General features: G+C 40.8%; 1 protein-coding gene across 6 annotated transcripts in view; it reads left to right on the top strand.

Annotated features, from left to right (window-relative positions):
• The window catches only part of LOC126272696 (homeotic protein spalt-major-like), a 509,054-nt gene that overhangs the window by 476,826 nt on the left and 7,150 nt on the right, over positions 1 to 25,078 (top strand). For 2 of the 6 annotated variants that reach the window (XM_049975723.1, XM_049975727.1), the window contains 7 exons: positions 1,846 to 2,124; positions 4,234 to 6,769; positions 11,613 to 11,711; positions 14,759 to 14,895; positions 17,644 to 17,865; positions 18,780 to 19,026; positions 19,650 to 19,795. In XM_049975723.1, the coding sequence (XP_049831680.1) occupies positions 1,846 to 2,124; positions 4,234 to 6,769; positions 11,613 to 11,711; positions 14,759 to 14,895; positions 17,644 to 17,865; positions 18,780 to 19,026; positions 19,650 to 19,795 (3,666 nt within the window). The remainder of the gene's footprint in view (positions 1 to 1,845; positions 2,125 to 4,233; positions 6,770 to 11,612; positions 11,712 to 14,758; positions 14,896 to 17,643; positions 17,866 to 18,779; positions 19,027 to 19,649; positions 19,796 to 25,078) is intronic. The other 4 variants (XM_049975725.1, XM_049975726.1, XM_049975728.1 and 1 more) reach the window with 4 other exon arrangements.

Raw genomic sequence — 25,078 nt, 5'->3', positions numbered from 1 at the left:
CCACACGTGTTAAGGCATTTGGCTACAGGGAGACGAGAATATCAATTCCTATTTCGTTCAACGAGGTCGGTCGCTGACGTATCGTCCGACCGAAGCCGACCTCCACGCATGATTTTCTGCACGTCCTCAAAGATGTGGAAATCCAAGCTGTACGGAGGATGTTGCGCTGTTTCCCAACCAAATCGCTGCAGCGTAGCATTCGTCCGTTTCGGAGTTTGGGGGCAGGCGTTATCGTGGAACAGCATTCCCGAACGTTTTGACATTATGGGGCGTCGCGGTTTCTGCAAAGCGTCCTCATAGCGCTGAGCACTGATTATTGTTCCACTCTCGAGGAACTCGACGAACAGGGAGGGGGGAGGGAGACATTGCAGTCGAAGAAGGTCAATCATGACCTTCCCTGGTACCATCATTTCGAGCTAGAAGGCAAACGGCAAAGCTAACAGTGGAAACATCCCACATCTTACCCGCCAAGGAAATGCAAAGCTTTTCACACAACTTCCGATAACGCCCACCTCCACACTGACAATCGGAGTGAAAGCTACGCTGCAGCGATCTGGTTGGGGAACACTACAACACCCTCCGTACAGCCAGGATCTTTCACTATGTGATTTTCACTTCTTTGACAACCTGAAGAAAGGTAGTGGATGACCAGTTTGTTAGTATTGGACGGTATGTGGTTTTCACGCAGTGTGTAACATGGCAGCAAATCTAGCAATAGGTGTGCCTTGTGTGTGGCTGTGGCAAGGTATGACTGCACCAGGTGTTACACAGTAATGATTGATCGCCATTGCTCTGTCTCAGAAGCGTAGTCTTCAGCTATATACCAACAGAACTTGAGATATCTCGCAGCAACTGTAGCAGTGAAGTGTAGGAGGATATCTGACTCTACTCTTCCTCCTACCGTGCTGAAAAAATTCCCCATAGTTTATCATTTTATTGTCCACTACAGACTTTTGCCCCATAAATCGAATTATCTAATAGTAATTTGTTTTACTTTCGTGTGACGAACTGTTTAGTCACACTAAAAGACAAATAAATACTTTCCAAAACATCTTTTCCAGAATTCAAAAAACTCCATGCTGAACCAGCATATCTCTGAGCGAAAAGCTGTCCGGTGAATGGTTTAGGCACAGCTTGTTCAATACAGGGATAAATTTCGGTCCTGTAAAGACGCTTGCAGAACGAAACTCGAACACCGACAACTGTCTTTTACGACCAGCACACTGCAAACGGAGCCCTTCAGGCGCGGTCCATCATGTCATTATCTATTTGCTACGTTTCCAAACCGTGCAGAAGATTTTTTTCCGAAAAGCTGTTATAAGTTTTTAGTCTAGCTGTGCGGTGTGGTCAATCAATGCAGACGCCGAGCTTTTGCTCTTTCTCTGTTGACCTCGCCGCCGGCGGCCCGTTAACTTCCAATCTTCTTCCTTTCATTCATTCCTTCAGTTTCTGGTAGAACGTCACCTACAAAAGATATAGGCTCAGGTGCGACCATGGATCCGGCAGACATACATAACTTGTCAGGACTGCAGAACATGCACTGCGGCAACTATGTGTAGTTTCACATATACTATGATATTGAACATGTTTCTTGTTTGTTTACTTGCAACTACCACTAATTTTGTGCACAGATGAACAGTTGATGCAAAATATACTTCAGTACAGTCAAAAGCGCTTGTTAATTAGCTAATCTAACCTTTTTCTATGTATCGATCGCGCCATGAAATACAAGCTTCTCGCTCACCAAAAGTTTCGCAGCCCCAGCGGTTCATCTGTAGCACAAGCAATATGTCGAGACAGCAAAGTGGCACAGCATCTGACAAAAGCCGTGTATTCGCACCGCAGGTGATGCAACTATCGTTGATCCAGCAGCTGCAGCAGCAGCTGCAGATCACGCGCTGCCCCAAGGAGGCGGTGGCGCTCGCGAGCCCACCTCCGGTGTCCGCGCAGCCCGCGCCGCCCCCGGGGCCCTCCTCCGCCCCCGGCGCCAGCCCTCCGCCTCCGCTGGCGCTGCCTCTACCGGCCCAGCAGCAGCACCCCCCGCTAGCACAGACGCAGCAATCGACGCCTCCCAGCACGCAGTCACTGCCCGCCTCTCCGCCAGCCGCCAAGCAGCAGCTCAAGGTCAGCTTCTGTCTACATTTCCACAATGGTTTCCATAAATAAATAGTGGTTAGACACTGGACTCGCATTCGGGAGGACGACGGTTCAGTCCCGCGTCCGGCCATCATGATATAGGTTTTCCGTGATTTCCCTAAATCGCTCCAGGCAAATGCCGGGATGGTTCCTTTCAAAGGGCACGGCCGACTTCCTTCCCCGTCCTTCCCTAATCCGATGAGACCGATGACCTCGCTGTCTGGTCTCCTTCCCCAAAACAACCAACCCACCATAAATAAATAATAATCACAAAAAATTCCTCGTTATTTGTTTATTGAAAGGGCTGTTATCCTTTGTAGTTGTAGAATTCTCGTGGTCCGATCGCGTGACGTCGTAAGTTCTCCAAGATATTTCGGCAACTGACTTGTTCCCATCTTCAGGTGGTTTCTGCCGACTGATGCTATTCTTGTGCGACCCAGGTGGACGCTAGAGAATTTTACAAGTTAGAAATACGCCGGGAAAACTTCAGATCACAGATTTTCGTTTCCTCAGCGAAATCTGTCAGTGGTTCTTTCCCATGAGAGGTCCCCGCAATGCTATCTCCGAAGACCTGAACCTGCCCAATTTCCTTTCGAAACACCGATCCAAGTTCACGGGCTCCTGTGTATCACTCTTCAAAGAGTAGATGTGAAGGCGTGCTGGAAAGTAAGGCCTCTGAATTTTTTATTCCGTTTTCAATATCGGTCGATTTTCCAGCTTGGCTGACGCAAGTTTCAATCCTCTGACGCTAGAGGTCTCCGAGTTGTAGGTTGTAACATGGCGGTTTGCAAAGTATCTGTCGGTGCGTGATAAACAACATGCTATAATCTAGTTTCCAACCGCAGAAAACGTGCCTCCAATTGAAATCCATAGAAGAATTCCATCATTTTTATTCCAAGAATTCTCATTTACGTTCCCCGAACATTTCTGGTACACTATACTGACACTTGTTATGATCCTAGCAGCGCGTCTCAGGATTCGCTGATTCCCTCGATGTGTGTTGTCACGCATCTTGTTAAGGACTCCAAATACTAGAACAATACGCTGGAACTGTTTCACTAGTTTGGACGATATTTCCTATCCTGATGCAGTGCTTGTTCTCAGAACCCTTACAACAAATCTAAGTCTTCCATTCACATCGCTAATTTTGCATTTACGTCTTCATATCGCTTCTTAGTACTACCCCTAAATATTTAAACGACCTGACGACGTCAAGGTATTCACTACTATTCTTCACATATTATGGGCCTACTTCCCTTTGTTATTGGCATTATCTTACATTTAAAAAGAGCTGCCATTCAATAAACCAAATGCAAATATTGTCCAAATCTTTTCGCAATTCTCCGACGACGTCACTTTCCTGAACATAACAGCATCGTTAGTAAACAATCTTCCAATTCTGCTGAGTCTAAGGCGCTGCAGTCATGGACTGTGCGGCTGGTCCCGGCGGAGGTTCGAGTCCTCCCTCGGGCATGGGTGTGTGTGTTTGTCCTTAGGATAATTTAGATTAACTAGTGCGTAAGCTTAGGGACTGATGACCTTAGCAGTTAAGTCCCATAAGATTTCACACACATTTGAACAATTCTGCTGATCCTGTCTGATTAACCGTATTAACATTATAGGTCCTATTACTTTTCTTTGGGGCACAGCTGATGTAAGTTTCATTTCTGCGGAACATTCGCCGTTCATTATTGCGTAATGGGTCCTATTTGTCAAACATTCATCGAGCCAACCACATATCTGCGAAGAAGCTCTATTTTGAAACTTCCTGGCAGATTAAAACGGTGTGCCGGACCGAGACTCGAACTCGAGTTTTAATCTGCCAGGAAGTTTCATATCAGCGCACACTCCGCTGTAGAGTGAAAATTTCATTCTAGCTCCATTTTGTTACTAGGCGGCGATGTGGTGGTGTCCAACGCCTTTCGCAAATCTAGGAAGACGGGATATATTTATTCACCCGCATCTGTTGTTTAGGAGGTGTCTTGTATGAACAAAGCAAGTTTTATTTCACAACCGTAAGTGTTCAGTTGCTCTCACAATAATATGTTCCAGTAATGTGTGTACTACATATAATAAGGTAATAAATGTAAACTGCAGGTGGCGGGTCCGTCTCCTCCACCGCCGCCCCCGCCTCCACAGGCGGTTCCCCAGCAGCAGCAGCAGCAGCAGCAGCTCCACTCGCAGCTGCAGCCACAGCAGGGCCAGCCGCCGGCGCAGGTCCCCCAGCAACTGCTGCCGTGCTCCATCTCGTCATCGCTGGCAGCGTCTATCATCACCAACCCGGAGCCGCCGCCGCTCAACGAACCCAACACGCTGGAGATGCTACAGCGGCGAGCGCAAGAGGTGCTGGAGAACGCGAGCCAGGGACTGCTGGCCAACAACCTGGCCGACGAGCTGGCCTTCCGCAAGGGCGGCGCCGGCGGCAAGTCCAGCTCGCTCTCGCCGTACGACTCAAAGTCGGGCCGCAACGAGCCATTCTTCAAGCACCGCTGCCGCTACTGCGGCAAGGTCTTCGGCAGCGATTCGGCGCTGCAGATACACATCAGGTCGCACACGGGAGAGCGGCCGTTCAAGTGCAACGTGTGCGGCAGCCGCTTCACCACCAAGGGAAACCTCAAGGTGCACTTCCAGAGGCACTCGGCCAAGTTCCCACACATAAAAATGAATCCGAACCCGGTGCCGGAGCACCTGGACAAGTACCACCCACCACTGCTAGCGCAACTGGGGCAGAGCCTGTCGCCGCACGGACAGCAGCCGCCGCCGCCCGTGCCGCCCGTCCCGCCCCCGCAGAGTCCGTTCAGCTTCCCGCTGTACAGACCTCCACAGCCGCCGCCGCCGCAGCAGCCCGCGCCGCCGCCGCACGGCGTGCCACCCCACGACCTACTGCCGTTGCCCCCACCTCCCCTACTGCCACCGCACGCCCTTTTCGCGCCCGGGCCGCTACCGCGCATCGCGCCAGCGGAGCAGGATGCGCCCGAGAACTTGTCGAAACCTCAGCCACCCAGGCAGTCTCCCCCTCCCCCGATGCAACAGCAGCAGCAACAACCGCGACCGCAAGAACAGCAACAGCAGCAGCAACAACACGACGGCAACGAGGAGCCGCCATTCGTCAAACAGGAAGAGATGGACGATGCCGCGTCGACGCAGCGGCGGCAAGAGGAAGACGACTGCGAAGGTCGCCTCAGCCCGAAACGGGAACCTCCCGAGGACCCTGAAGATGTCGATATGTCCGCCAGGTTCCCGTCGTCTTCGCCGTACGACGATAGTCTGGACAGTAAATACAACAGCCAGGACGAGGAGAACAGCCTGCAGGACCAGCCCGAGAACCTGTCGAGCAAGGGCGCCGGCACCTCCAGCAGGCTCTCACCGCCGAGCTCGACGTCCTCCGGTAGTGCAGTTGCCATCGACCCTGCCAAGGACCCGGCCATCTATACCAGTCTCCTCCCGCGGCCTGGTAGCAACGACAACTCGTGGGAGTCTCTCATCGAGATCACCAAAACGTCGGAGACCTCCAAGCTGCAGCAGCTAGTCGACAACATCGAGCACAAACTGACGGACCCCAACCAGTGTGTCATCTGCCACCGCGTCCTCTCGTGCAAGAGTGCACTGCAGATGCACTACCGTACACATACCGGTGAAAGGCCGTTCAAGTGCAAGATATGTGGCCGCGCGTTCACCACCAAGGGCAACCTCAAGACGCACATGGGCGTGCACCGTGCCAAGCCGCCGGCGAGAGTGCTGCACCAGTGCCCCGTCTGCCACAAGAAGTTCACTAATGCGCTGGTACTACAGCAGCACATCAGGCTACACACGGGAGAACCCACAGATCTGACCCCGGAACAGATACAAGCTGCAGAAGTGAAAGACTTCCCTGCAGCGGCCTCGACCCCTGGGCCTCCCTTTCCCGGTCCCGTCTCCTTTCTGCAGGCCTTCCCACCGCTGCCACCGCCGGGCATTCACCTACCACCCGCACAGCACCACACCAAGCTCCCGGCAGGGTCTGCACACGGGGAGCTCAAAGAGGAAAAGCCCGACTATCCCGATGACGACAACTCGAGTAGCAGCGGTGGTGGAGGGCAGCAGCAACAGCAACAACAGCAACAGCAACAACAGCAACAGCAGCAGCAGCAGCAGCAACATCAGCAGCAACCGCAGACTTGCACGTCTGCCATGCAGCAGCAACCGTCACCACAAATCTTCTGCACATCCCTGGCGGCACTCGAGAACCAGGTGCGCACCATCACGACAATGGCGTCACAGCTTTCGGCGGCCAAGTGCTCGCCACCGGCGGCCACACCGGGCTCTGCGCCACCCCTTAACGGTGACCGCTCGCCGTCTCCCAGTGCTGGTGCTCCCGCCGGCCCCAGTGCCGCAGCCAGCCCCTCGGCGTCAGAGTCTGGTGGCTCGCTGAGTGGCGCCCTCGACCTAACGCCACGCTCTTCCTCTGTCGGCGCTCCGACACCTTCTCCCGGCCCGCCGACATCAGTCTCAGGGCCAACTGCAGCGCCACTACCCCCACCACCACCTGGCGCCTTCTCGGGCTTCGGCTTACTACCACCTGGACCCATTGGCAGTGCCTTGACGTCCTCTGTTCTCACATCGACTGCATTCAGTCCCATTGGCCTTGGGGCAGGTAAGCAAAGAATTTCAGATGCAACACTACTGCTGTCTAAGAGTCATGTTTGCACTTAAATACATGACTGGTTGTGGATTTATGCATTAGGAAACGGAAATTGTTACTTCATGGAACACTAGTCTGGTACATGTCAAACTGGTAGAGATGTTAATCTCATAACAGGTACAAAATGATGAAACATTAATTCCATTTGTAACCGATGTCCACCACCAACATCAGTGTGACATGTGACAGCTATGTGCATGAACCAATGTTGTATTCATTGTAGCACTGGAGTAGGCAGTCTCCAAATGTCATCAGAGGGAATTTCTTAATATGCCAGAAACACATGCTATGGTAGTATATTACTGCTCGTTGCATCCCACACATGCCATATTGGTGAAAATCGAGGGTACCAGGCACGTTAGTTAAGGACCCACTCATTCCTCAAGGTGTTTGTGGCATGAACTGCATTGTGGGTTTGTGTATTATTCTACTGGAATATATGATTTGATCACGAGGGGAATGACAAGGTTTACTATTCCTGTCACACACTGGCAAGTACCTAGCCTCTCTTTGCAAATTATCAAATCAGTATTATTGTTGCACCCAACAGTTCTGCACACTATGATTCCGAGAGTTAGAGGGGTGTGGGTCTCAAGAATCACTGCTTCTTGTGACCTTTTCACTGGTTGAATGTCCATCTGCTAGAAACAAAAGCCGGACTCTTCACTGAGCATCATGAAAATCCACTCAATGTTCCTTGTTACTCTGACTCTATACCATGCAAGTCTCTGTTGCCTTTGGTACGGTTCCAGCAGTAAATGATCTTGGCAACATGAGATCTCAATCCAGCACTCAGCAATAGGCTCCTAATGGTTTGTGGTCACTCCTAACAGTTTGTGGTGGCACTCTGCCTCTAACCTATGTCCAGATTTCGGCTGTTATAATCTGTCTGTCTGTCAGAGTCAGCTGAACAATCCTATGATCCATGTGAAGCATAGTCCTTCTAGAAGGACCTGTACCTACCCTTCTTGCCACACCGTTGGCCTGAGTCCTTCTCATCATCTTTCATTCTGCAATCATTGTACTGCAGCCAACTGTCTGTGCAATCTTTTGGTGTGATGCTCCCTCCTGCCAATGGTTTAGCTATTCTCAAAAGACCAAAAGATGGCAATACGCTGCTTGTGAATGACCTCTAGGAATCTCTATTGTGATCTCCACCTAAAAAGTTCAGTTGTGTTAGACATGCCCAATAGCTGTTATGTACTCACATCATGTTCATTTGTAGGAATGCCTTTTTTTCTGTGCTTAAAACAGAATTGCATAAGGACAAAGTTTTAACCAACATATCCATGAGGAAACACGGGAGAATCATTTCAATGGCATTTAGTCAAGATATTCATGGTGTAACACTTCCCATTTTAGGCAGTGTATATAAAGATAGATCACAGCTTTAAGCTACAATATATTTTTCATCTCTAGCATCTTAAAAAGCTATAAATATTGATAATGTGTTATGAACTTGAGAAACAGCCACAAAGGGCTCACAAAACAATATACAGCTTGTTTTTGCAGCTTTGTTAACCTTTGAAAAATGGACATCAACTTTGTTTTTTTCAGCTGGAACTATTCTGTTTCCAGCCCCAAATTAGTAACTCCAATGAGGCAAATTTAGTGATATAAATACCAGAAGTTTCAAATACAACACATGTTCTGTGAACAGCATTGCATATGAATCAATGCCAGTGAGGCCAGCTCCATTTGCTGATGATATTCTACACCATTAGTCAGACTCTGGCAGGTGGCATATCAGTTTTAGCCACACTAGATGCTTTGGAAGGAAGTCCATGAAAATTGTTGCACCATTTGGCAGATCAAGCCAGTGTGTCAGTAGTATCTGCTCCCAGAGCTGTGAACTAACTCAAAAAGAAAATTTACAAAGTAATTGATTAAGATGCTGTTTCTCAAGCTCACTGCTAAGTAAGTCTGAAAATGTGTTTACCACAATAATTTTAATAATTTCAAAGTATGTGTTTGGTGTACATGGTGTTTCACAATTTCTATTACAAGCTTTTAGGGGTTGTAGAGGGTACTTAGTAGACAAGAGTTTCAATAAGGAACAAGTCTACAAATGTGACATTTGGAAAAATTTGAAGATCAGATCAATTTCAAATCTCCCACTTCATGGCGCGCGCACACACACACACACACACACACACACACACACACACACACACACACACACACACATACCGCATAGAGGAACTGACCTGTCTAACTTTTGGATATCAAAGAAATCTGTCACTGAAAACTACTAAGTAGGTTATTACCAGTCCTGTGCCTCCTGTTCAATATGTTTCTTTGAGCATGAGACATTGCTTCACCAAGCAGCCGCTGGAGAAAATATACGGTGTACATAAACTCCAGGAACACTTTCAGTTATTTATTGCACAAGAACTAAACAATGTGCAGATGTCATACATATTGCATTATGAAGAGAAACTCTGAAAGTCTTTTTTTACAAACAATCAATATGTGAACCATGAGTGACCCAGCAGACATCAATATAGTAATCAAATTCTTGCTATACCTGTCCCAGCATGGCATTGCCGACTGTGACAGTTGCTTCACGTATTCTCTCCCGGAGCTCTGCTACATCACATGGTAGAGGCGATACACACACCAGATCCTTAATGTGTCCCCACAGAAAAAAGTCACACAGAGTGAGATCTGGTGATCGGGGGTGCCATTTCATGAAACAGCTGTCCCCTTCTGTAGCACGGCCGATCCATCAATGTGGCAGCTCCGTGTTCAGGTACCAACGAACTTCACGATGAATATCGGATGGAGCCCCATCCTGGTGAAAGATGAATGGAGAGTCTGATTGCATTTGAGGCATCAGCCATTCTGCAACATGTCCTAGTAGGAATACCCAGTGACAGTGCTCTCGGTGAAGAAGAATGTCCCTTACAGTTTTCAACAAGGCACAAAAAACATTTACCTTTGGGGAATCACACTCAAATTCAATGCATTCATGTGGATGCTTTGTACCCCAGATCCAACAGAATTCAACAGACGATCAAGAATGCCATCCTCATTCAGTCATTTAAACTGCGAACAAAACTCAAAACTCTTTGTCTTTGTTGTCATCATTAAGCTCCTGCACTAGCTCCAATTTGAATGGTTTCATAGACAGCTTCTGTTGCAGGACTTTCCACAGTGTCACTGAAGCCATTTCGAGTTCAAGAGATGCATGACACAACATTTTCTTTGGACTCCTTATGAATGTCTCTCGTACGTGCTCCACATTCACTTCACTCACACTGGGATGTCCGCTTCTCCTTGCTGGGCACAAGCAACCCATTGTAACGAATTTGTTGCGTCAGTGGTAAATGGCCTTCCTTGTTGATGGCTTCTTACCATACTTGCTTCTAAACATATGTTGAACAGCTGCAACACACTTGTTTTTGCCGAACTACACACAGGAAGCTCGCTCTGCACCTGAACTTGCCTTGTTTGTGACTAGCACTGGCTATCACCAAATTACCAAACTAAGCTGTGGCAGTATACATGAAAAAAGACTTTCAGCATTTCTCTTCAAAATGACATATGTATGATATCTGTACAATGTTTGGTGCTTGTGCAACAAATAATTGAAAGTGTTCCTAGACTTTATGTACACCCTGTACATATGATTAAAGAAATGTACAAGCTTTCAGATCCAGTGGCTCCAGGGGAAGAAGGAGAAGTGAAGGAAAAGGGCTGATGAAGTTTAGGAAATGGGGAGAGTTCAAAAAAGTCATCCAGAAACCCATGTCCAGGGAACTTACTGGACAAGATAAGAAGGAAAGGCTGTACACATGTTGATATACGAAAGCGACTATGGAATTTTGAATACCAGTTACTTCAGACAAATAAAGTATCTATACCAATTCAGTTGGATTTTAACAGATATACTCTAAAATGTCAGAGTTAATTAAGTATAATTACTATTCCTCTAATCTATCACGGCTAAGATGACCCAGTAAGCAAACAATTGAGATTAAATCTCTGTTGGCTACACAGTAACACATTTCCCAATATGAGGAGACTGGCATATTCTTTCACCAAACACTCAATCACTGCCAGGGTACGAGGCTATAAAACTGGTAACCTTGGAAAATATCTATATGTCTGAATAAGAAGAAATTCAATTCTCTATGAAACTGGCCATGACACCTAACTTCCAAAACAAAAAAGCAGTCGCTTTTGGCAAACTATTTACTTGAAATCATTGATTTTCTTACCTCAAATATATCCTCACAAAACATTTGCTGGTAGAGTCCTTTTTCTCCTATTACCTTTTTTCCAAGTTAAGCAGAATACTGTCAGTCTATGAAATGGTGACCCTAAAAAAAAGTAGCATACAAGATCTGAGGTCACAAAACACTGGAGACAGTCATGCATGCACATTCAATGAAGTTATTATTTTAATTAGCACTGCAGAGTCAGTTGACAAGTATGTGTATCAGATGCAAAATAAATTGTAACAATGTTTTAGATGGCACCTATAAATCTACTACTATTACTCCAAATTCAAATTATAACAAACACTTATAAGCAATACAGGACAGTATCATTTTGTTAATTATGTCTACATTTTTTGTCGCAGAAAGAAAGCTTCACTTACAGCATATCAAAAATAGCTCTGCACTAATTGTGACATTTGGTTTGTCACATATATAGTTTTTTTAGATACCACAATTAATTCTATTTCTTTCAGATTGTAACTCTTTCTCATTGCATGACGAGGAAAAAACTTTGTACAGAAAATGCAAACTATACAAAAATCATAAGATGAAGTCCACTTATCTTTCAGATTCAGAGTTCAATGGTCGAAGCAGATTTCCATTTCATCCGCTGGCACCTTCACTTCGAGACAAAATACCCTACTCGTTTCTAGATTCTCACATCAATAGTAAGTTTGGCTATAGTTCCTAAATCTGTAACATAAATACTATTGATGTAACACATGAACATAAGCATAAAACTGCAAACAATTCTCAAGGGCAGAAAATGCACATTTGAAACAATATGTCTTCTGTATGAATATTGAAATAACAATGTTAATACAATGTAAAACATAGGATAAGAAACATGTGCTTGAAAGAAAAAGTGATTATAAACATCTTAAAGGTGAAGTCAGAAGGAATGGAAGGACAACTGAACAGAGAGTACTTATTTTCTCCAGCTCCATTCATAGTTCTTTTGCTGATTCAGAGGAAAAGCATGAGAGTACCTTTTTTTTTTTTTTTTTTTTTTTTTTTTTTTTTTTTTTTAGGTTACATGGTCCATATCCACAAAAATCATCTGTCATTTAAGAATATGGAAAAAAGCATTAGCCCTATCTAATATGTTCTGTTCACTTCTTATTAATGAACTTTAAAAGGACTACTTCTTGCAGGTATATGCAGGAATTTATTATTTGAATTTAAATTTCTTAATTCAGAAGTGAAATGTGACAATGTGCCTGACAAATGTATTTTGATTGAACTACTCACAATTGGATTTGCATGCTATGTCTGTCTGACTGCATTCAGTTTATGGCATGGGAATCCTAATAACCCGATGAAAATACAACTATTCCTAGAAAACTGCTGATCTATTGTCAAAGCTAGATAAATATTTATGTAAGCTTTCTTCTGAATGTAACAAATAAAGTGAACAGTTTAATTTCTATTTCATTGACTTACTTCTGGAATTAAAAAAAATCTTTTTGCAAATTGCAATATTTGGCACTGACATTATTAACTTGTTTAAGATAATATTTTAGAAATTAGGTTTCGTATAACTAAATCAGGGGTAAAAAGCCATGAACCAACATTACCTTATTTCAGTTCACATTTCTTACAGTCTCTCGCATGAGCATAGTATCTAATTTTAAGTATGGAAAAATAACTGATAATAGTTATAAAAGTATTGTGAAGTATTTTAGAGTAAGCCATTGAATTGGTTTTTTGCATTTGCTTCTGTTAAATCTAATGAAAGAATGAAACACCAGACCACAAGAAGAGTAATAAATATAAATTTGTGCATTAACAAATGCCATCAATGACAAAAGGCCTGATTTTTATATAATTTTTTTCTTTTTGTTTCTTGTGCATTTCATTTTGTATTTAAACAATTTTATGTCTTGGTATCATAGTGCTATTGACTTTGTGGAAAATCTTACACACTGTCAGACACCGTGTCAAATAATGTTCTTCTCCTAATGTTGAAAGTAGCAACTCTACATAGCTTTAATCTAGGAAGTTTATACTTACATTCTACTACCCAAACTGTACTTGAAATATTTGTTATTCCACTTAAATGTTCCATGGCTATCTCCTAAGAGATGTGTATATTTGCTGCAGTCACTGTGAAAATTTTCTACATTATAGGAGATGAATGAACAATTCAGTTATTAACAAAGTCTTATGTTGGTAAGAAGACAACAATCACAAAATGTGCAGATCTCTCTGCTGAGAGCTTTGCATTTTTACATAACATAATACTTCAGTGTTCTGATGCAATATGTAGGTGTAACTCTAATGGAACTGGAACATTAATTCATTTAAAATATGTGTCTTTGTGAGACCTTCGTTCAACAAAATACTGTGTGGGATTTTCTTCCCCTCATAGGGAAGTGAAGTGAAGTGAAGAAAGAAGGAAGGACGATTAGGATTTAATGTTGCATCAGCAATTGTAACTTGTGGGTTTGACCATTTCATGTATGGTATTTATATTTTTACCCGAAGGAAATCAATCTTATCGATTTACTAGTTCAAGTAGTATAGATATTGTATACATCAAAATTCACTTGTAGCTAGATGTTGTTGTTGTTGTGGTCTTCAGTCCTGGGACTGGTTTGATGCAACTCTCCATGCTATTCTATCCTGTGCAAGCTTCTTCATCTCTCAGTACCTACTGCAGCCTACATCCTTCTGAATTGGCTTAGTGTATTCATGTCTTGGTCTCCCTCTACAATTTTTATCCTCCACGCTGCCCTCCAATACTAAATTGGTGATCTCTCGATGTCTCAGAACATGTCCTACCAACCGATCCCTTCTTCTAGTCAAGTTCTGCCACAAGCTCCTCTTCTCCCCTATTCTATTCAATACCTTTATTAGTTATATGTGATCTACCCATCTAATCTTCAGCATTCTTCTGTAGCACCACATTTCGAAAGCTTCTATTCTCTTCTTGTCTAAACTATTTATCGTCCATGTTTCACTTCCATGCATGGCTACACTCCATACAAATACTTTCAGAAACGACTTCCTGATGCTTAAATCTACACTTGATGTTAACAAATTTTTCTTCTTCAAAAATGCTTTCCTTGCCATTGCCAGTATACATTTTATATCCTCTCTACTTCGACCATCATCAGTTATTTTGCTCCCCAAATAGCAAAACTCCTTTACTACTTTAAGTGTCTCATTTCCTAATCTAATTCCCTCAGCATCACCCGACTTAATTCGACTACATTCCATTATCCTAGTTTTGCTTTTGTTGATTTTCGTCTTATACCCTCCTTTCAAGACACTGTCCATTCCATTCAACTGCTCTTCCAAGTCCTTTGCTGTCTCTGACAGAATTACAATGTCATCGGCGAACCTCAAAGTTTTTATTTCTTCTCCATGGATTTTAATTCCTACTCCAAACTTTTCTTTTGTTTCCTTTATTGCTTGCTCAATATACAGATTTAATAACATCGGGGATAGGCTACAACCCTGTCTCACTCCCTTCCCAACCACTGCTCCCCTTTCATGCCCCTTGACTCTTATAACTGCCATCTGCTAGATATTGTTACAAAAATAAATCAGCTGCTTGTTGATGATGACAAAGAACTTATTGCATGCAGTTTTTTCTTTTTTATCATGGGAGTATGTAAGAAACAGTATGTGTGAACAATCTATTCTCGTCAACCCTTTAGAAACTTTGCTTTACATTTGTAATTTCTCCACACAACTTTTTCCATTACAGTGCGGCCAGGAAACACCACATGCAATATTTGTTTCAAGACTTTTGCATGTAATTCTGCCCTTGAGATTCACTACAGGAGTCATACCAAAGAAAGGCCCTTCAAGTGCACAGTTTGTGATCGTGGATTTTCAACTAAGGTAAGAAAAGATACAGCAGTTAATTGCATTGAACTAATAGTCTTTTTTTTCACATACATACCATACTTGGGATGGCACTCTGATGTTTGCTAGTCACTACATTTGTTTTGAAAAGAAACCATAAAAATAATTAATAGTGTGTGGTTTATTGGAGAATTGCACCTAAAATTTTTTTGTGGAATAGGTATTAAACACACACACACACACACACACACACACACACACACACACACACACACACACACAGAGCTATATTTTCTAAGCACTGGGGCTATGGAACCCATAAAAAATTCATGTATCTGCTGATGTTCTGATACATCACTGCAGATTAATTTCACTACCTATATTTCTTGTAGACTGAAAATCTGGCTCCATACCACCAAGCAAAGTGCTTCAATTCTTACTTGCATTTGACATAGATGTTTGTTGCAAGTGTGTAACCATCACCCACTAGCAGGACTAGCAACATGATGAATGGAAGTGGTAAGCAACAGTGGTTAACCCATTTTGAGTCATAGCCTGGAAGTCTTTAATTTACGAGCATGTCAAGCCACTTAGCCAGAAACAACAACTCTCTCTCTCTCTCTCTCTCTCTCTCCCTCTGTGTGTGTGTGTGTGTGTGTGGGGGGGGGGGGGGGGGGGGAGAGAGAGAGAGAGAGAGAGAGAGAGAGAGAGAGAGAGAGAAAGTAGGTTGGTAGGTCAAAGGATAAGTGGTGGATAGGTACATGTGTTTGCATATAAACGAGCATTAGTGCTTACAGAGAGTGCCTTCATTATTCCATTATCAATATTACACTGAGACCATACCATGATCAACTTAATTTTTTAGATTATAATCATCAACATATATAAAATATTGCAATAATTATGCTATTGCATCTATATTAATAATGACTATCAATATTGAAAACCTTAAGACTTAGCTCTAGTGTCTGTTCCTGATCACAATATTGGTGTCCTCCATTTTGTGGTAATTCTTTAATTATATTCATCATAATACTGTCACCAAGCGGGAAAGCACCGGTAGACAGGCACAATAAAATAACACACAAAACCCACACACAAAATTTCTAGCTTTCGCAACCAACGGTTGCTTCTTCAGGAAAGAGGGAAAGATGAAAGGATGTGGATTTTAAGGGAGAGGGTAAGGAGTCATTCCAATCCCAGGAGCTTAGGGGGAAAAAAGGATAGGTATATACTCGCGCACACACACACACACACACACACACACACACACACACACACACACACACACACATATCCATACATACATATACAGACACAAGCAGACATATTTACAGGCAAACTTGTGTGTGTGTGTGCTCGCGAGTATATACCTATCCTTTTTTTCCCCCTAAGGTAAGTCTTTCCGCTCCCGGGATTGGAATGACTCCTTACCCTCTCCCTTAAAACCCACATCCTTTTGTCTTTCCCTCTCCTTTCCTCTTTCCTGAAGATGCAACCGTTGGTTGCGAAAGCTAGAAATTTTGTGTGTGTGTTTGTGTGTTATTTTATTGTGCCTGTCTACCGGCGCTTTCCCGCTTGGTAAGTCTTGGTATCTTTGTTTTTAATATATTTTTCCCATGTGGAAGTTTCTTTCTATAATTGTTAAAAATAAATTAACTAAATATGCTATTTTCAAAAAGAATAGTTTACTGGACTATGATTAACCATAAATGAAGGCATGAAACTATGAACAGTTGGATAGTTGCAGAAGTAACCAGTTATTTTTACCACGATATATGTGTGATTCTGTAATTAATTCATATTTGATAGAGGACTCCAAACTACCTGTCAAATTAAAAGTTCATCTGATATAGCCATGCCATTTGTAACTTGTGAAAGAATTCCATATAAAAAAAACTTACTTTCAATCAATTAAAAGTGGCTAAACTTGCACAGAACCAGAAGACGTCAGATAATGATGCATCAGCCAATCACAATTTATGATAATTCAAGTAATTTAGATTCTGTTTATAGAGCGGTTTTAAACCTATTAAAATCGTGAAACTACAGCCTTCCTATTAGGTCAGAGGTGAAATCTTCAAGATTTTAGTTGAATTACGAGATGCTGAATGTTTTTGAACGAAGTAAAAAAAAAATCCTTATGTCCACTTTGAGTTGTTTTTAATGCAGTGAATCTGATAACAGTTACATTGTATGGATTACAATAAGAACAAAACTGTGTAAGTCATGCACAGAAACATCAAAAATTAAAAATGTGTATTAATTAATTTTAAGAAATATTTCTTTTTATACAGCATCACATTCCATTAGTCTATCATAAAGGCATCATATTTTGATTCATTGGCCAGTATTAGTTCTTAACATTTTAGTCCAGATGCCGTAACTCAAGGAAGAGCTATTAGATCCTTAACAGATGCTGGAAGATAATTATATTGAAAGCAATGTAGTGATGTACATACTGGAACCAGAACAGTACATCAAGCTTGTATATATTCGAGTCCACGAACATGATATATGTACTTGCTCACTTCTTTGTGTTGAGTTACTTTAACTCTGGTTTATTGCAAAACATAAATTTTGCTACACTATTCATAGCAGACGATAGAATTCTTTACAAGAAAAACACAGGTATAATACATGAGTCTTTGTATAGTTCAATTACAAATGGAAATTTAATCAATTTAGAGCTTGAAAGTATGTGTAGATGATGGCAAAGATTCTGCCATAAGGACTACCGCTGCACACTTTCAATCTAAAATGTGTTGTTTCCATTAATTTCAGGACAGTACTGACAAACAATCGATCCATGATTGTATCTGTGACCTTGGGAGTCAGTGGCGTATCCAGCGGGACAACAGTGGGGGTCGAGCCAATGACAAACCTAAGGCACAGACAAAGAGAAATGATGCAAATAGGAAAAAAAGAAGTGGAAAGAAGTATACTGGTAGGCTGCCCCCTCTGCTATGCAACCCTGGATACGCCGCTGACTGGATCCCTTTGTTGGTAAGGGTCTCTATCCTCTTACCAATGACTTCAATATTTAATTAATAGTCTCTATGACATGTCTCACTGAGAAATATTTTAACTTATTATAGTATTGTTACATAAATTTGGTAGTAGAGCAATGTACATATTATAATCATTAATGAAATAAATTTCACCAAGTAGACCGTAATATGAATGACCACTAATTTTTGTAGGCTATGTAAGGGAGCAGCAATACTATAATATAATAGTAGAGTTTTATAAAACCACAACATCTCAGTGATACAGTTTAAAACAGACTGTAAACTCACATAAGTCTTGGCTTTGAATTTAGAAGATTATTTGTACATATTGAAAAAATTTCACATACACAACATAATCACAAAAACTCCATAGTTTATTTTTCTGGGTACTGTTTCACTTCAGATCCACTATCATTCATTTTAGTTTCTTCCTTACATTTTTTAAACAAATAATATATTGCAAATACTAGAATACATACACAATATTAGAAATGAAAGGCATAAACTATACTAAGCTGTGCACCATCTCACTTACCCATACCTAACTCAAGTCAGCAATACTAGCTTCATTATGGCTGCTGCCTTATAATAGACATAAATTTTGTTTCTTGTTGACTTTCGCCTCCACAGGTGCTTTGTGAATTACTGTAGCATAGGACAGGAAAATTCACATGAGAGTTTTGATATTGTAATAGTGTGTATTGATCAAGTACTAAGGAGGTATATGACCAGGTAAACAATAAACATTACCTGAAAAAACTTTCTTCAATGTTATTGGTTTGGAGGTTTTATACAAATACTTGTAACTGTGTAATGCATAATGCCTACTAATTACTTAGGTTATAGACATTGATAAATTGTTTTCTTCTTCAATCATTATTAAATAATCCACATTTTGATCATGTGCAGGGAAATATGAAGCAGCACATGCTAACACACAAAATCCGTGACATGCCTTCCCACCTATTTGAAAGTAAACCTCCACTGCCACCACCATCATCAGGCATGACACAAGTGAAAGAAGAGCCGGCCAGTGGGGAGGAACAAAATATGGCTACACCACCATCTCTGGAACTAACAGTGAAGTCTGATCTGGGCATAAAACGATCTCCACCAGAGGGAGAAACTATGCTTCCAATTCCAAAGCGACAGCCAGGTAGAGTTGAATAAAGAACTGCTATATTAGAGTACATGGTACTGGAACTAAACATTTTGTAGCTACTTAATGTGCTATGTGTTTAGCTTGTACTAAAATACCTGCAAGTAACACCTACTGTTTGTGGAAATGTTATTTAACATTAACATGAGACATACTTCCAAATCTTTCCTTGAAATATATTTTGGGACTCAATGCCTTCAACCTATTCTAAGTTTATAAAAAATAGTGGAGCCTGATTTTACATATCTCCTTTTTTTAGTGTGGAAAAGACTTTACTTGCAACACAAAACACTAACAATAGTAACAGATTTTGTTTAGTGTGTCTGTGTGCTTGACAAAATGAGTACAGAACATTCAAAACAAACTTTCCAACATTAGCTCATGTGTCTGCTTAACTTTTCTTGTGTATTTTTTTAGTACTTTTATTTGGTGCATTTCAGTCACATTCAACAATACCCATTAACTTCATCATTTAATGTGAAATCAGTATCACACTGTAACCTGTTGCTTTTGTAACTTGGATTGCTTGTCAATAACAACTGTCACAAAAAGAGGGGCAGTAGGCTCCTAAGCCAGCCTTTGTCTGTGATTAAAGGTGTGATGTGTGTGTGTGTTTGCAGGCTTACCAAAACACTTGTGCCATGTTTGCAATAAGAACTTCTCATCCTCGTCAGCACTGCAGATACACATGCGCACCCATACTGGCGACAAGCCTTTCAGGTGCACAATCTGTCAAAAAGCATTCACCACTAAAGGCAATCTTAAGGTAACTATCTGTCTGACATGACATTTTTCAGGAGGAGACTACTGTCCCTCAGTCTTTTCTAAATGTGTATATATATTCCTCTTCTCTCCTTCTTCTTTCTTAAAAATTGCAAAAAGTGCTGGATACAAATGAACAATTTGGGTCTGCTTTCGATTAACTTGGATGTCCTTATACATGCTTTGCTTTGAAAAGTACTGTACTGTTCGCTTTTGTAACACTGCAGCTTATCTACTAACAAATTTTCTGATACCATGGCAGCAGCCTACATCGTACATCTTGTGTACTTAAGTTCTTTAAGTTAGATTTAATACAACAGATCTCAACAATGAATGAAAACCATAAGAAATTATATTTCTTTTATACTCACAACCTGCCCCAGCTTTACACTGGTAGCACTAAGTATCTAAGCCTAGATGAATTGACCAGCATGGCAGTAATAGGTGATACACACAAACCTTATGCAATAATACAGATCATGTGCCACATTCAGAGGATTATCAATTTCTTAATTAGAAGCCTGCAGAGCTATTGCCCGGACTCAAAAGACTGACGTAATTTGTGTAGGTGCAAATGATGTTACCAGAAATAAACATAGTGAATTTATCACCGTTCTTGAAAGAGTGCTGTCCAAATTTTTTGAACATTGTCAAGCATAATGTTGACAAAAAGGAAAGTGATTTCCAGAGCACAGATCGATTCCAAAACTGGATTACATCAGGCACTAGAGTATGTTGTAAAAGGATGTGGGAACTTTTTCTGCACTCAAAAACACAGCAGACCAGAATTTCTTAGTTATTTCAAAAAATATAAGTTAGTTTTGAAACATGTAATAAAAGAGGCAAAAATTAAGAAAAATAAGTGAAGTCGTCCAATAAAACTAAGTGCATGTGGAAAGCTGTGTAGGATCTTATGAAGATGAAAACTCACAAAAATATTGTGATGTCACACAATGGCAAGAATTTCACTGACCCTTGGGCAGCTGCAAACAGCTTGAATTCTTATTATCCAATTGTTGCTGGAAAAATCTGGTAATCCACCGAGTACAATGATGAAAAAAAAAAAAACTTTCATTTATTGAAATAAATAATATATCCTTGAAACTTCCTGGAAGATTAAAACTGTGTGCCTGACCGAGACTCGAACTCGGGACCTTTGCCTTTCGCTGGCAAGTGCTCTACCATCTGAGCTACCAAAGCATGACTCACGTCTGGTACTCACAGCTTTATCCTTGTCCCTGAGTCGAATACGCCCAACAATGCTTCTAAACACCATTAATTCATTGAAGAGTAATTATTCAACTGGTATTGATGATATTACGGATTATATTATAAAAGTAACAGCAACTGAAAATGGCAAATGTAGAACCCCTACATAAAATAGATGATCAGCAATGTATGGGTAACTATAGGCCTGTGTCACTACTTTCAGGGCTTTCGAAAATTATTGCAAAAGTGTTCCTTTCACAACCAGTTACATTCTTCGACAAGAAAAGTATTATTTCTGGATGTCAACATGGCTTCAGACCACAGTGATCAACGGAAACAGCCACTTTCAACCTGATAAACCATGTCTTAAATGCAGTGGACAACCACTGAAAAATCTTAGGTTTATTTTTGGACCTAACAAAAGCTTTTGATGTGATTGAACATTCTGTGCTCCTGAGAAAGCTTGAATGGTATTGGGTCTGTGGATTAAATCATATCTGGAATATCGCTCTCAAATAATTGAAATTAAATACCTGGAAGGAAATGAACTCCAGGTACACCTTTCAGAACCATATGGACCAAGTCATGGTTTTCCACAAGACACTACTATAGGTCCCTTTCTTGTTTTGGTACACATTAATGACTTCCCATCACATTTTAGGGAGTCTGAACCAGTACTGTTTGCAGATGACACCGGTCTACTGATTGAAGGAAATAAAGAAGAAAATCTTAGTGCATCTGCAAAAGATATTACAAAAGAATGGTTTACCAGAAACAGGGTAATAGTTAATCCCCAAAAACAGTACTCGTTAATTTTTGCAAAGCTCAAAATAAAAATGCTGCACAACCTGTAATACTTGTAGATAACCAAAACATTAGTGCGCCATTTGAAACTAAATTTCTTGGGATTAATATCCAGGAAAATCTTGAATGGAACACTCAAATCACATCCATAAATTCAAAACTATCAAAAAGAGCATGCATGTCAAAAAAAGTATACTGATAAAAGAAAACCTTTTTCCTCAAAACAAAAGTGTCCGTGATTACAGTACCAGGTTAGACACTGACATACATGTTATTATGCCAAAAAGGTGTATATCATGCAGGAGCGAAAGTATATGACACATTACCAAGACACATAAAATCTCTTTGTGAACTACAAAGTCTGTGACAGCCTACCTTCTGAAAAACTGCTACTGTTAAGGCTCACAGTATCTAATGCAAGAAAAAATGTAATTTGTTTCTTGCAGAAATAAGTTATAAATACACACCATTTAAAAAATTGTACTCATTAACTGTATAGATCCAATTTGTTATAAAAATTTAAACGATGTATGTTTGATGTTTGAAAAAGCAATCAATAAAAAAGTTTTCTGTCCAATATCCTGTGTACGATATATGTACTGAAAAAGAGATTTATTTGGATGAATAAATAAATAAGTAAATATGCTTCTAAAGGATGACCTCCCATTGCTGTAAAATAAACAGTAACTAACTTTTCTATCTGTGAGTACAAACAAATAAACAAAAACATGTGCTCACCAAGTGCTGGTGTCAGTAATCACTAGTCAAAATTTCTCCCTTTTGAAGCTATGGAAATGTGACTAAAGAAAAAGAAAGTAACGAAGATACTAGGAGAATGTGATGGTAAGAACTCATCTTTAGTGGAGACAGAAAACCTAATAAACTACATGTGATTCTAAAGTCAACAGTGACTTAAAATATTCACATTCTCCTATTATATGAAATTAGTTAGTTTTTTGTTACATATGGAAAATATGATCCCTTTCAAACCAAGTGTTGTGATGGTGAAACTCACAATAAAAAGTGGAAATAGTTTCTCAAAGTTCATTTTGATCTGGAATTTTTAAATGTTTTAACATGGCATCTGAATAAATATAATGAACCCTTCAGCTAACACGTATTGGTGTCAGCTAAAGGGTTCATTATATTTATCCAGATGCCAAGTTAATAAGTTATGTTATGTGCATACATAAATAACTGATTTCATGTGCAGAAGACCCACAAATACAAGTAATATAATTAATGATTACATCAATAAGAATTTAAAGACAAATTTGATCAGCCACCTTAAGCAGCTCTCATAGGCACAAAAAATCATTTTGCATTAACAAAAAGTGATTTATTTCATAACTGAACTTTTCTAGTGTGTGGCTGTAGCTTAATCAGAATGAAGATTGGGTTTGCTTTTTTCCTGTTAGCAGAGTGTGGTTTTCAGGGTAAATATAAATAACAGTTACACTGTCCGTAATTCATGTATTAATAGAAACCTATTACAATGCACATACAGACAAAAGGAACAATGATTCAAAGATAGACCACACCTCATACACAGAAATGACACAGAAGAAACAAGGAGTCAGATTAGCAACATAACAACATTACCACTTAACCTAAAGAAAAGCATTTTCAACTTAAGAATAACACACATGTGTTGCTCCCTAACTAATGGGAAAGTTAATACATCAGCAGGCATTTCCATTGACTGCATGTACCATCTCACTCCTCTTTACATATTGTCTAATGAAATGTCATTTAGCACAAATGTATTTCAATCTAGAATTCAACACAGGATTTTGTAACATTCTAATAAACTCTGGTTATCATGAAAAATGATAACAGGACTTTTATGCTTACTGTTTAATAATTATCTTGTCAGCCACCTCAAATATGCTGCTTCTGGAATTTAAAGCTGCATATTCACCAGCAACATCCTTCAGTTTCTTGCTTTCACAGGAAATTATATTTTTACCCAACAGAAAAACACTCCCGTATTGTGATAAGTCAGCAGATGAAAAAAACTATAAAATTTGAACCCACAAAACCAGTTACATGCAGTTCTTCAAACTCCTCTTTTTTGAGGAGCTGCCCCTTCAGCACTGCTGACTTCCACTGCCTTGCTTCTTCTCCCTTGCTTTGTCCAGCATACTGTTTATTTATTTAGAACTTATGGTAATCTTCTTTTACAGCTGGTGTCCTGGTACTGTCAATCCTGCACTAATTCTCCAGAAAAATAACATTCTGGCCTTTCAGAATTTTCTTGGGGTTTTGGGATCAATTAGTCTGTAACCTTTAGTCATTTCATCATAACTTAGAAAGATAAGTTCCTTAGATCTGGCATCTCAGTTTCTTGTAGGCTTATTTTGATGATGGTATATGGGGAAGGGTATGACAACAAAACATTTTCAAATGGCTCAGAGAAGGTACCTTTTCCTTCCATAAGTCATGTGAAGTCTTACCATTAAGTGCTCTGTGAGGAACACTGTTCTTTATGTAGGCTGTTGTACTGCATGCCTCTGCCCAATATTGCTTAGGTTGGCCAGATTCAAATAAAATACACCATTCCATCTGATAAACTGATGTGTTAGTCCCTTGCACTATATCAGTTTGTTCTAGACTATAGGGCACACATATCTAATGATCTATTCCATTTTCTCTGAGAAATGAATAGAGTTCTCAAATACACTGTCATTATCTGATCTAACAGCTTTGTCCACCAACACGAGTTCCTGATCATGTTTTAAACTCACAGCAAAAATCAAATGTTGGTCTTTATGCTTATGAAAATAACAGAATGTCCTGGCATAATCAACTAGTACATACATGTACTGAGCCATATCAAATGACATTTACTCCTCAAGACCACGTAATTCCACATGCACCAAGCCAAGCTCCTCAGCTGCATGTTGTCATTCACCCTTAGGGAATGGAAAATTAGACATATTGCCAAGCACACATGATTTTCACTTGTCAACTGGTTCATACTTACAGCTCACCAACTTCCCTCTACTCTGTAAATATAAGTCCAGTGTAAACTCTTAACATGACCAGTTCAACAGTGCCATGAGTGTTCCATATTATTAAAATTCTGTGATAGCTAGAGCATACTCACCTGATGACACAGGTTCAACATATGCCATTTGACTCTGATTCAGAATAAAATAGCTCACCTTTTTTGAACATCTTATATCCATCTGTGTCAAGGAAAACATTTATGACTTTCTTAACCACAACAGAAACTGATGACAAATTAGTGGCTGGTCCAAGGAAAAGAACT

The sequence above is a fragment of the Schistocerca gregaria genome, chromosome 5 (genome assembly GCF_023897955.1).
Source record: "Schistocerca gregaria isolate iqSchGreg1 chromosome 5, iqSchGreg1.2, whole genome shotgun sequence".
NCBI lineage: Eukaryota > Metazoa > Arthropoda > Insecta > Orthoptera > Acrididae > Schistocerca > Schistocerca gregaria.
This window is presented reverse-complemented; position numbering and strand designations above follow the sequence as displayed.